Raw genomic sequence first — 13,305 nt, 5'->3', positions numbered from 1 at the left:
CATATGCAGATGTTGAGGGTGCTCTTCTTCAAGAAGAGATGAACAGGAAAAACAACTCTGTTGGAAAGTCCAATGCAATGAATGCACGTGGGAGATCCCAGCAAAGGGGAAAAAGCCAAGAACGGGGAAGGAGCAAGTCCCGCTCTAAAAAAGACTTGGAATGCCATTATTGTGGCAAGAAGGGACACATTAAAAAGCAATGCTACAAATGGAAAAATGATCAAAAGGAAAAGGGCAAAGGCAAAGACAAAGAGAAAGATGAAGCCAAAGATGTAAAGCCAAAGGGCAAAAGTGGAGTCAAGATTGAAGAAATCAATGTGTCACATGTAGGTGGCAGTGAGGATGAGGTCCTATTTACGTCTTCACTTGATGCCCATTCACTTCTTACAGGTGGTCATGGTATGCACTCATGGATCATTGATTCAGGTGCCTCCTTTCATGTCACAGGTTGCAGAGACTTGTTTGTCAGGTATACTGCTGGCAATGAAGGAGTGGTGTATTTGGGTGATAACCATGCATGCAAGATTCTTGGCAGAGGTGATGTGAGGCTTGTGTTTTCAGATGGCTCACAGCTTATGCTCCATGATGTCAGGCATGTGCCTGAGATCAAGAAGAATCTGCTTTCTACTGGACAGCTTCATGATGCTGATTATGTTACCACATTTGGTCGTGGAAAGTGGAAAATTAGTAAGGGCTCACTGGTTGTTGCCAGAGACTCTAAGGTGGACACTCTTTATTTCATGCATGCAGGTGTTTGTCACCATGCTAATGTAAATGCAACCGAGCTGCCGGAAATCTCTATGTGGCATAGCCGGTTGGGACACATGAGTGTCAAAGGAATGGAGCAATTGTCTCGTTTGGGTTACTTGCCTTCTCTAAAGTTTTCAAGTTTTCAGTTTCGTGAGCATTGTATATATGGCAGGCAACTCCAGTGCCCCCACAAGAAACCTCTTGGACAGAAAGATGCTCAGTTAGATCTTGTGCATACAGATGTATGTGAGATGCCTCAGCTTTCTTTGGGAGGGGCAAAATACTTTGTGTCTTTTATTGATGATGCCACACGCAAGGTGTGGGTTTATCCTCTTCGTTTGAAGAGTGATACATTCTCAGTGTTTCAGAAGTTTGTTGCTCTTGTTGAGAATCAAACTGGCAAAACACTGAAGGCTTTGCGTTCCGACAATGGTGGAGAGTATATGTCCAAACAGTTTCAGGACTTTTGTGATGCTAAAGGCATCAAGAGGGAGCTCTCTACTCCTTATGATCCTCCACAAAACGGGACAGCAGAGAGGATGAACAGGACCATTCAGGAGAAGGTCCGTTCTATGTTGTCACATGCTGCGTTACCTCATGGTTTTTGGGCTGAAGCTGTTATGACAGCCGTTCACCTTATAAACAGGTCACCTAACACGAGGCTTGGTGGGAAAGTGCCAGAAGAAGTATGGACAGGGAAGCCTCCGTCATACAAGCACTTGAGAGTGTTTGGTTACGTTGCGTACGTGCACATACGCAGGGAAATGCGCACCAAACTTGATCCTAAGTCTCACAAATGCATATTCCTAGGATATGGTGACAAAGGTGAAATGGGGTATAGACTTTGGGATCCCGTGAATAGAAAGATTTTACGCAGCAATGATGTCATTTTTTATGAAACATGCATGTATAAGGAGCCTGCAAGGCAACAGGAGCCTGGCAGAGTCATCTTTGATGATGATGGACATCATGGACAACAACCAAAAGCTGTGAATCAGCCATTACAGCAGGAAAACCAGCCCTTAAATGGTGCTAAAAATGGTCCAAATGGACAGCCAGAGATGGCAGAAGATATCCCTATGGATATACCACAGTTAGAGGAGATACCGGGCATGATTTTTCAGCCTTATGGCATGGAACGGGAGCCACCAATGGGTGATATGCAGGCTGGACAGCAACCTGCAAATGATGGTCATTGGGTACGAAGGTCCACAAGACCCTCCAGGGCCCCTGACAGGTTTGTTCCAGGGGTTGACTAGTTGATGCTTACTAACTGTGAGCCCTCATGTTACAAGGAGGCTTTACAGAGAGCAGACAAGGCTCTTTGGGAGCGTGCCATGAAGTCAGAGATGGATTCTCTGCACAAAAATGGAACATGGAAGTTGGTGCATTTGCCTACAGGCAAGAAGGTTTTGCCATGCAAGTGGGTTTACAGGCTCAAAGTTGCACCAGATGCAAAGCCAAGATACAAAGCCAGGTTAGTGGCTAAGGGCTTCAAGCAGGAATATGGTGTGGACTTTGATGAGATCTTCTCTCCAGTGGTCAAAATGACCACACTTAGAGCTGTGTTAGCTTTGGTTGCACATGATGATCTGGACTTGATTCAGATGGATGTGAAGACTGCTTTTCTTCACGGTGATCTCCATGAGGAGATATATATGCAGCAGCCAGAGGGTTATGCAGAGAGTGGAAAGGAGAAGCTTGTATGCAAGCTGAAAAAGAGTCTTTATGGGCTCAAACAGGCACCAAGGGAATGGTATCATAAATTTGATACATTCATGAAATCCCAGAAATTCAGGAGAAGTGACATAGATCACTGCTTGTACACCAAGAAAGCTTTGGATGGCAGTCTATTGATCCTCATCTTGTATGTTGATGATATGTTGATTGCCGGGAAATCTCGTAAAGAGATGGATGCCTTGAAGCAGAGGCTGCATTAAACCTTTGATATGAAGGATTTGGGTGATGCAAATCACATTTTGGGTATGCGGATACTTCGGGACAGAAATCAGCATGTGTTGTATTTGTCTCAGAAGGAATACATTGGGAAAGTTTTGCAGAGGTTCAATATGGACGGGGGGAAGAAGACTAGTACTCCTTTGCCTCCATATGTGAAACTCAGTGCTATGGACAGCCCACAGTCAGATAGCGGCAGGGCTGATATGGCCAAAATTCCGTATGCTTCAGCTTGTGGCAGTCTCATGTATGCCATGGTTGCTACTAGGCCGGACATTGCATTTGCAGTGGGAGTGGTTTCTAGATACATGGCCAACCCTGGCAAGAAGCATTGGGAAGCAGTGAAAGGTGTCATGAGAGACCTGAAGGGCACACAGAATATGTGCATTTGCTTTGGCAAACAGGATGCATTAGTGCATGGTTACACGGATTCGGATTATGCCGGTCATCCAGATAACCGGAAGTCTACTACCGGTTATGTGTTTACATTCACAGGAGGTGCTGTGTCATGGATATCCAGCATGCAGAAGTGCACTGCCTTATCTACTACAGAGGCCGAGTATATTGCAGCCACCCACAGAGGCTTGCAAGGAGGCATTATGGCTATCTCGGTTAGTGGTTGATTTGGGCTATACAGGGAATATTCCATTGTTGCATTGTGACAGTCAGAGTGCCATCCAGTTGGCAAAGAACCCTGTCTTTCATGCAAAGACGAAGCATGTGGATGTGAAGTATCACTTCATCAGAGAGGTGATAGAGAACAAGCAAATTCAGCTTGTTAGGATTCACACGGATGACAACCCGGCTGATCTATTGACAAAGAGTTTGCCTCCGGAGCGGTTTGCTCGTTGCAGACACTTGATGGGCATTGGATGAGGCCAGTTTCAGCCTTGATATGGCCTTGTATATTATCATGTACATGCTGATTTTTTCTTTTCTTTCATTTAAGGGCACTTTGCCTTTAAGTGGGAGGTTGTTGGGGTAAAGGCATTATGCCCATCCTTATAGTGTGTACAAGCCCATAAGTTATAGTACATAGTACACTTAGTACTTTTAATGTACTAAGTGCACTATGTGTACTAGTGCAATATACATGTGTGATAGGGGAGTCACACACTCATATATTATGAGTTGACTTATCCCCACAACTCTCTCTCTCTCTCCCTTGTTTCTCTGTGTATGTCTCCCACATGAACTCTAACCCTAATCTTCTTCTCCCATTCACTACATGACATGGATCCTGCGGCACCTCTGGAGATACATCACAATTGACTGATCTACTCCACCCATTACCAGCTTCCCTCATACCACCCATAACCCTCTAAAGCTAAAGTAGGGATGATGCCTCAGAATGGCTGGTACGACGACAAGTGTCGGGAGACTCGTACTCGCCTCAAACAACAAAGAACTAGGGGAGATCTCTGAGCGTGAAGCTCAAAGATTAAACTGAGCTCTAGACTTGGCGGAATAGCAAGAAACACAAAATCGAACAATATTGGGAGTTATACCAAATATTATTGAGCATTAACTCAAAACAAGCTTGGAGGCGGTTTCGTGAGCCACGACCACCCACACCATTACTAATCCGACCACCTGGCATGATTATACAAAGTTCCTCTACTATGTACTAGATAAGCCCCCGTTACTCTCTCCACCTGATCCTCGACCCACCACCTCTACTTTTTTCACTTCAAGTAGGGTAGAGAAAGCTCTTAAGAAGCTACATCATGCAAGATCCGAAAATCATACAGGGATACGAGGTGAGCACTTCTCCTATGCCTCTACCACCATAGCTCCTTTCCTTGCACATCTCTTCAACAGGGCACTTGTAGAGGGCTTCCCACACACAAGGAGCATGAATATCATTACCCCCATTCACAAATCAGGTGACCCAATGGACCCCGGGAGCTACAAGACTCTGATGGTTGGCCATATTATGGCCAAGATATATGGATCAATACTTGAGACAAAGCTCAGCTCTCTACCCAAGAGGGAGGGTCTTCGTGCTCCAGGACGGGCTGGGTTCCACAGTAACTTCTGCACACTGGATCATATCTTCACCTTGAGGAGACTGATTGAGGAGGCCACGTCATGGGAGCAAAGACTCTATTGTTGCTCTGTGCATTTCCGCAAAGCATTCGACACATAGCCACGGGACCGGCTCCTACAGAGATTGCAGACTCTTGGGGTGCCTTCAGATATGATCTAGGGGATCCTTGCTTTATATAAGAGGGTGACAGGACAAACCAGATGCCCAGGTGGTTTGTTAGAGGAGATACATAGTACTATGGGGGTGAAGCAGGGCTGCCCACTCTCCCCGACACTCTTTGGCCTGTACATAGATGCTGTCATGGACTTCATAGATAGAGGAGGAGGGAGTGGTGCATCACTCTCAGGGGTTTTGGTCACTTTACTACTCTATGCGGATGACATCATTCTGATATTTGACTTGCAGGAGGGACTGCAGTGCCACATGGACGCCTTAGATGATTTTTGTACACAGAGAGGCCATTCAGTGAACCTTGGGAAAACCAAGGTCATAATCTTTCACACTTCCAAACGGGGGGTATTACCTTCACTAGTAATGGGAGCCATTTTTCCATGAGATAGGCATCACAGGACAGGCTGCAATAGATGAGTGGTTCTCCACACATGAGCTCGACATGGATAGGCTACCCCCCTTCCAGTATGATGATGACTTCCCATACTTTACACTCTCTCGAGAGGAAAGGAATAGAGTTCTGCGAGACAGGATTTGATCCAGATGCACACCAAGGAAACTTGGTCGGGTCCCCTTCCCACCAAGATGCAGTACTACAGACATCATTTCCTTAGATTCACACAGCATGAATTTCTGAGACGACCAGGCTACATGGATGTACACACATGTCTCACGCTACGAGGGTGACTATTGGTCAGATCAGAGTTTCCTCTCACACTCTGCAGATTGAGGTAGGGAGAGAAGCACGGACCCCTAGGGAGGACAAAGTATGCAGATTACGCCACAGAGAGGTAGAGTCAGAGGAGCATTACATATGCAGATGCCCTGTATATTATGAGATCAGAGGGAGATACCACTGCTTGTTCAGAGAGGATTTTGGCCCCCTTAGCTAGGTGATGGAGTATCCTGATCAGAGATGCCTATGCTTTTTTCTCCTTGAGCTACACCGACATAGAGAGAGGCTTCTACAGGTGCAGAGCCAAAGATCCCAGCCACAGATCACCAGAGTCTTCATGCGAGCCACATCCCCGTCCCCCTGTATCATCTACCTCCCGACGAGGGCTCACACTACAGAGAGCCTCGGAGATCAAGCTGCCAAGAGACCGTGACTACCCGGACACAGACCACCACTACTCCATCAAGCCCAATCTGCCCAGATCCAAGCACGATACCACAGCGCTATGGAGGAGACAGTCCACACCAGGGCACAACAGATGTGAGAGTCCTCCTCACCCCATGCCCCATGTATGATATACTACACTCCACCATCTCCACTGGGTGGAATCTGTAGTATACCACTTATCATGATTGTACATCTATAGCATCCTAGATAGTGACTGCAGCATAGTGAGCTGCATATGACTAGGATTAGCTTTTCATTTCAGTTTTTGTTTCCATGATACTCACGACATGGACTTGTTGTATACAGATTTGTCCCACAGGCCAATGTGGCCTTCCGTGAACGCAGACAACCACTACTCGATCCAAACGACCCTATCAGACTACAGGAGATGGACATCACTAACATAGGGCTGCAGCAATCATCACAGCACCATGAGGAGGTCACAGTGTATGGGAGATATTTTTAGAGCTTGGAGCTGCACATGGTATTGTTATCTATAATGGGATGTCCCGATGGTCCTCCTTCTGCACCCTCACCTCCTTCCCTCACTCAGGAGGTACTAGCACCGTCGACTACCTTATGGGATCTCCAGCTTTGGCACACCTTCTCCCTGACTTCTCCATCCCGCCACCCCCTTTTGAAGCTAAACATGCCTACCTCTCTTTCACTCTTCCGCGCACACCACCCATCCCTCCACCACCACCCATCTCACATTACACTCAGGTCCTTGATCACAAGCTTGACCTTGTTTACTCCAACCACATCTACCGCCAACTCTAGCATGTGGAACCTACTATCCCCCTACCCACCCTCACATCACAGCTCACCACCACACTCCACACATCCGCCACCGCTTCTTCCATCTACACGCGGCGGTCTACCGCCAAGCCACCTTGCGGTTCCATGCCCCAAAACTGTTGGTATGATGACGAATGTCGGGCCACACGCTCCCGTCTTAAGCATGGGGTACAAATTCCGCAAATCAAGAAGCGCCAAGCACAACGGATTTCTCAACGGCTCACCCAACGCAAGAAACGGGAGTTCTATGCTCCGAAAGAGGATGAGTTATACAGACTTTTCTTAGTCCCGAACTGCAAAGAGGCCTAGAGGAAACTCCGAGAACATCGCCATCCCACACCTATCACCTGCCCGGACACATGGCACTCCTATGCACGCTCCCTCTATCATATCTCCCATTGGCCACCCCTACCCCATTCACCAGATCCCCATCCCACCACTTCCACCTTCTTCACAAAGGGCATGGTCCTCAAGGCCATTCGTAGATTCCGCAATGGGCGAGCCCAAGATCATGAGGGACTCACTGCCGAGAACATCTCGCATGCCGATGATACCATGGCGCCCCTACTAGCCTACATGTTCAATAGAACCCTTTGTGAAGGATTTCCACCCTCTTGGTCCACCAACACCATCACCCCCATCCTCAAAGCCGGAGATCCACTTGATCCTAATAATTACAAGACGATCATGATTGGCCACACATTGGCCAAACTCTATGGATTAGTGCTAGAGGCGGAGCTAAGTTCATTTGCAGACAGCGAGGGATGCAGAGCCTCTGGACAGGCTGGCTTTTGAAGGAGCTATTCTACCCTTGACCACATCTTCACCCTCCGTGCCATCATCGAGGAGGATAGAGCACGACATCAAAGGATTTACTGCTGCTTTGTGGATTTCCGGAAACCTTTTGATATTGTACCCCGAGCCCGCCTCCTACACCGTCTGCAGGAGATCGGAGTCCCATCTGACATGGTTTGGAGCATCATCCCCCCTCTATGAGTCCGTTAACGAACGAGTGAGAGCCCCCAAGAGGTACATCACATGACATTTCCAGTACTATTGGGGTGAAACAGGGCTGCCCTCTATCACCCACTCTTTTCGGCCTCTACATTGATGAGATCTCGAGCTTCGTTGACGGATTAGGCGGAGCTGGTCCCACACTGGCACGCGTATTGATCCCCATACTACTTTATGGAAATGACATCGTCCTCCTCTCAAACTCAGCCGAGGGGCTTCAAAGACAGTTGGATGCCTTACATGACGTTTACACTCAGCAGGACCTCTCTATTAATCTTGGTAAAACCAAGGTAATGGTCTCCAATACCTCTCGCCCCTTCACATCCAGATTGAGCTTCACATATAGAGGGGATCCTATGGAGATTGTCTCATCCTATGCTACCTTGGTGTCACTTTCAGTGGCCCACGCTTTACCATGGTTCCCGCAACACATGCCAGAGTGACACGGGGATATGCAGCCTTGAGCTTACTTGAGCGGCAGTGCTTCCAGGCACATTTCCAGGAGCCCAAGACGAAGGGCTAGCTTTTTGACACCCTCGTCACACCAACCTTGATGTATGAAGCAACCTTTTGGGGCCATATTTATCCGATGACAGTTGGCAGCGAGTTGAGAGGCCCCAGGTCATGATGCTCTCCCGTATGATCTGCAGCAAACCATCAGTTCCACACCAGATTATCCAGGCAAAGTTTGCTGCAACCCGATGGTAGTGGATGCACTCTTCCAGACAGTCACATACCTCCATCGCATCAGTCACATGGATCCCCTCCAGGTGCTCGAGAGTCGAGGTTTGCCCTAGAGTCCTCCAGACACCTAGCACTTGAGGGCCACTCTGGAGTATGGTATGCACTAGTTTCCACTTGGTTCTCAGTATATAGGCTCCGCATGAACCACCTACCCCCCCTTCAGTACAATTTGGACTCCCCTTTTCTCTAGCTCTCTCACGAGGATACCAACCGGGTTATCCGCTTAGATCTTCTCAGCCTCTACACCCATTGCACATGGATCACACCTCCAGAGCTCCCCAACGAAGATGCACTTCTACAGAGATCACTTCCTCACACTCATTGAGGATGGATGCATCCAGCAACCAGGCTACTTGAGTGTTCACATGTCCCATGCCATGCGGATTGCGATTGGCCAGATGGTTTTCATCCCATCGCCTCAGACTGGAGAACAGTAGAGCTGAGCGCATCTTCAAAGCCAGGAAGCGCATACGGAGACCCAGAGAGGAGAGGATATGCCAATTATGCCACACAGAGGTTGAGACGACGGAGGAGCATTACATATGCCGCTGCCCAATATACTATGAGATCCGCGGAGGTTTCACTATCTATTTCGTGAGGGATTTGGTCCACTCTCCAGGATCATTGACATCCAGGACTAGCATTGCCTAGGCCTCTTCCTACTTGAGCTCCGCAGACACAGGGACACTTAATCTCTCTCTCTCTCTCTCTCTCTCTCGGTTTTTTTATCCAGACATTGTATCAGATCCACCATGATGTAACTTTTGGTCTCATAGGTCATTATGGCCTTTTGAAGACGTTAATATAGCATTTCATTTCATTTCACCCTTCTCTCTCTCTCTCTCTCTCTCTCTCTCTCTCTCTCTCTCTCTCTCTCTCTCTCGTTTTCTTTTGTATCATGATGAGATTACATGGACACTATTGTATCACTTTTGGTCTCGTAGACCCACTGGGTCTTTTGAAAACGTTTAATATAAAATTCTTTCTTTCTTTCTCTCTCACCTTGAGGAAAAGAAGGCTCCGATAAAGCTCTGGATCCAAGGATGACAAGTCATGTAAATTGTTGTGCCTGATTCAAAGGACCCACAAAACCAAGGGAAATATTTACTACTTGTTTCATCCAATAATCATTCAATTTCATGTATTTGAATAGTAACTGCACCACAATTATAATCAGAATCAGCTTACTTTTTTTTCAATTTGCTCAAAAAGAAAGTGGCAAAGGGTATGTCTACCAAGATGCCTTCGAACATAGCCTGCATGCAATTACTGCCATGTCACATACTGCCATCATCAAATAGTACCGAGGGTGGAGATCAGCTCGAATATTTGACTATGCATAGTGTTTATTAGATGCTTTCAATAAATATATCATATAGAAACTAGACAACTTAACCCACATAAAGCAGTCCAAGCATTACCTTTCCTAAAATTTTTCCCAAGAACTCGAAGTATTGTAGGTGGTCATCATGTACCATATGTGATGCCGGGTTCGGGTAGAGAAGATGATCAGGTGTTTCCTGAAAAAGCAAAATGATGGCACCTATAAAGCACAGGACTCTTAAATGACTTCTCACTCCCTGTTTGATTGCAGACGTGTATTATTAGCATAGAATTGTTTTCTTCCCCTTTCCATTTAACATGCGAATTGAGTCACGTGATGACACCGCACAATCACCTTGAACAAGCCATATTGTATATCAAACGCAGCTTTTGTGATGTTCTCCATGAAATCTTTGAATAAGCCACCGCCATCCACTCCAGCTTCCTCAACCCCAAACTCATTCACAAATGTAACCCGGATCTGTAACAGAAAGAGCACGGGGGTGGGGGGGGACCAAGAATAGCCCTTGTATCAATAAGATCTGCTCTTCCCATGAGAAAGAACTAGACTGTCAGTTTTCAATTTTAAATTGATTAGTATAACATGAAACTCGTGAAGACTGATGTCATGGGATATTGGAAAACCGGGATGTAAGGAGGGAAGAGGAGAAGAAAGGTGGGTGGGTCTTTTGACCTCAAATGGGGGGTTCAGAGGGTGCAGTCTGGGACACCGCCGAAACAGCAGAGGGAAAGAAAGGAACAAGTCATTTCAAAAATGGAAAACTGCAGAAATGAGGGACCCATTAAAACAAAAGTTTCAAAATTTCAACATAGAGGCCCTCATTTCGTTTCCGTACCTATCATGTCAACAGCTCATGTCCCATTCATTTACCCTATTTAAGCTTTTACAGCTTGAGTTCTAGCTCTGATTACAGCTTTATGACACCTTCTCCATGACAGCAATCGTCTTGAGCTTAGAGAACTCAAAGTTAACCAGAAGGCAGAAAAAAAGTGAGACTCTAGCAAACTGGTACATAGCCCAGTGGTGAAGGCTTGAGGGATGGTCCCGGGTCGAATCCCCACAAGCCCCCTTTGGTGTTGTGACCATTGTAATGCCTTCGGGCGGGAAGACGAAGCCTCCTCTGGGAGGGTACCAAACCCTGAGACTACTGTAGGATCTCTTCATGGCCCCAAGAAAAAAAAAGGAGAAGAAAGGTGGGTCAGTCTTTCGACCTAAACATGACCTCAAATGGGGGGTCCAGAGGGTGCTGTCTGGTATACAGCTGAAACAGCAGAGGGAAAGAAAGAAACCAAGTCATTTCAAAAATGGAAAACTGCAGAAACGAGGGACCCTCTGAAACCAATGTTCCAAACTTTCAACAAAGAGGCCCATGTTTTGGCTGTTCCCGTACCTATCATGTCAATAGCCTGTGTCCCATTCATTTACCCTATTTAAGCTTTTTTACAACTTGAGTTCTAGCTCTGATAACAGCTTTATGACGCCTTCTCCAGGACAGCAATCGTCTTGAGCTTAGAGAACTCAAGTTAACCAGAAGGCAGAACAAGAGTGAGACTCTAGCAAACTGGCGCATAGCCCAGTGGTGAAGGCTTGAGGGAAGGGCCCGGGTCAAATCCCCACAAGCCCCTGTTGGTGTTGTGGCCCAAGTTGTAATGCCTTCGGGCGGGAAGATCAAGCCGCCTCCGGGCGGGTACCGAACCCTGACACTACTGTAGGATATACTCTTGGCCTTATAAAAAAAAGGAGACACTCACCGTGCCTTGAAGAGATTCTTGCAGTGAGTTGAGACTGGTAAATGCATCTTCTACTATTCGATCTCTCCTAATTCTTACAGGAAATCTATGGTGGAAGGGACTTTGAAAACTGTTCTGCTGCCTTGCAGAACTTAACTGTGCCTGTACACAAGTACAATCTTGTTTTAGAACGCGCGCGCGCGCACACACACACACACACTCACCCACCCAAACTCAAAAACAAATGACAAGGTATTCAATAATTCCAAACATTTCTGCACAAAGTAGAGCATCTAAACATAGTAATCAGTTGCAATAATGTATGGAAATAATTACAGTGTAAATGCGAACTCTGTGTGTAAATGGAACCAAAAAAGGAGCCTGGGCAAGAAGCTCACGTGCTCTGGAATTCTCAATTTCCACCTGCATCAACACAAACTCGAGTTGGCCCATTTCATCTTAATGAACCTAACAACATACTCTTTTACAAAATCAGACCAAGAAACAGACAGTTCAAATCCCTTATCAAAAGAAGTCGTAACTTGTTTGCTTCTAAAGCTGCCAGCAACCATTCCTGAGATACATACATACACCATTAATTCTCAGTCCTTGGTGCTCCCTCCTATTTATCTTCGACTAGCTCTTCACATGCTTCATGGTGTTGGGAGCTGTCGGCTGAGAACCAACTACAACTAAGGAGAATTGCACTCCGTCCACCCATGGTTGCATGAGATGGAAACATAAAGGGCAGATGTCTATGCGACAAAAACGGCCTGACACTAAGAAACAAAAATGGCTAGAAAAAGGCAAGTCTTTAACAGTATATAGCACACATGAAAGGTAAAACTGTAAAATTAAATAGAAATGAAGAAAAAGTTGAGACGACTAGTGGAGAAATGTGAAGTGCATGATAATTTGGAGGAGATGGTGAGGAACTTTGGGAAATAAAAACTTAAGAAAAAAATTGTGGGAAAACTCGAGAGGAGATTCGGAAACAAAAATGGGAATGGCAACTTAGAGAAACAGCATTTAACAAAACGGGCAAAACATTTCTAGGGCTAAATGTTTTGAAATGCATGCAAAACCTCTGGGAAATTGTTGTTTCGCCCAATTTTGGAGTATTTTTATTTTGCCGTTTTCTTTAGTTTTGTGTTCGCCACCCAGATATGCAGCCCGTCCCGTGTCTAACTCCGGCATCCCCCATACCACCAAAGCCTTCCTGAATGTTGGGAATCAACGTCTTACCTATGTGTGAACCCACTCTTATGAGTGAGGAAGTATGCATGTGTGTGTGAATCACCTCTTAGAGGGGTATCAATAATATTTAGATATTTGTGTGTAATGTGACATAAGCACTGATGTCAAGAGGAAAACCTTTGTACTTATAAAAGGTACATGTACTTCATTAAAAATAAATTAAGAACCATTACACCATTACAGCCGTGTAGTCTATCTCTCTACATTTGAGCATTATCGAGATAGCTATGTTTATGTTTTCTTTCTGTTTTATTTTCCACTTTGGTCTCATAGGCCCATTGGGTCTTTAGTACTCTCTCTCTCTCTCTCTCTCTCTCTCCACCCTGTGGATCCAGAGGAGATAGGGGCTAGTCGGGCATCAGAGGAC

The 13,305-nt window shown here is 46.1% G+C and overlaps 1 protein-coding gene across 2 annotated transcripts in view; it reads right to left on the bottom strand.

Moving 5' to 3' along the window:
• LOC147629928 (E3 ubiquitin-protein ligase UPL6-like) overlaps nucleotides 1–13,305 on the bottom strand; it is a 124,561-nt gene that overhangs the window by 51,807 nt on the left and 59,449 nt on the right. For both annotated transcript variants that reach the window (XM_086811458.1, XM_086811459.1), the window contains exons 14-19: nucleotides 12,018–12,104; nucleotides 11,703–11,843; nucleotides 10,285–10,410; nucleotides 10,028–10,126; nucleotides 9,795–9,862; nucleotides 9,609–9,675 (exon numbers count right to left, since the gene is read on the bottom strand). In XM_086811458.1, the coding sequence (XP_086667584.1) occupies nucleotides 9,609–9,675; nucleotides 9,795–9,862; nucleotides 10,028–10,126; nucleotides 10,285–10,410; nucleotides 11,703–11,843; nucleotides 12,018–12,104 (588 nt within the window). The remainder of the gene's footprint in view (nucleotides 1–9,608; nucleotides 9,676–9,794; nucleotides 9,863–10,027; nucleotides 10,127–10,284; nucleotides 10,411–11,702; nucleotides 11,844–12,017; nucleotides 12,105–13,305) is intronic.

The sequence above is a fragment of the Cibotium barometz genome, chromosome 17, assembly GCF_041138505.1.
Source record: "Cibotium barometz isolate CiBa-2024 chromosome 17, ASM4113850v1, whole genome shotgun sequence".
NCBI classification, from domain to species: Eukaryota; Viridiplantae; Streptophyta; class Polypodiopsida; order Cyatheales; family Cibotiaceae; genus Cibotium; species Cibotium barometz.
Note: the sequence above shows the minus strand (reverse complement) of the source record. Positions and strands in the feature narration are given on the sequence as shown.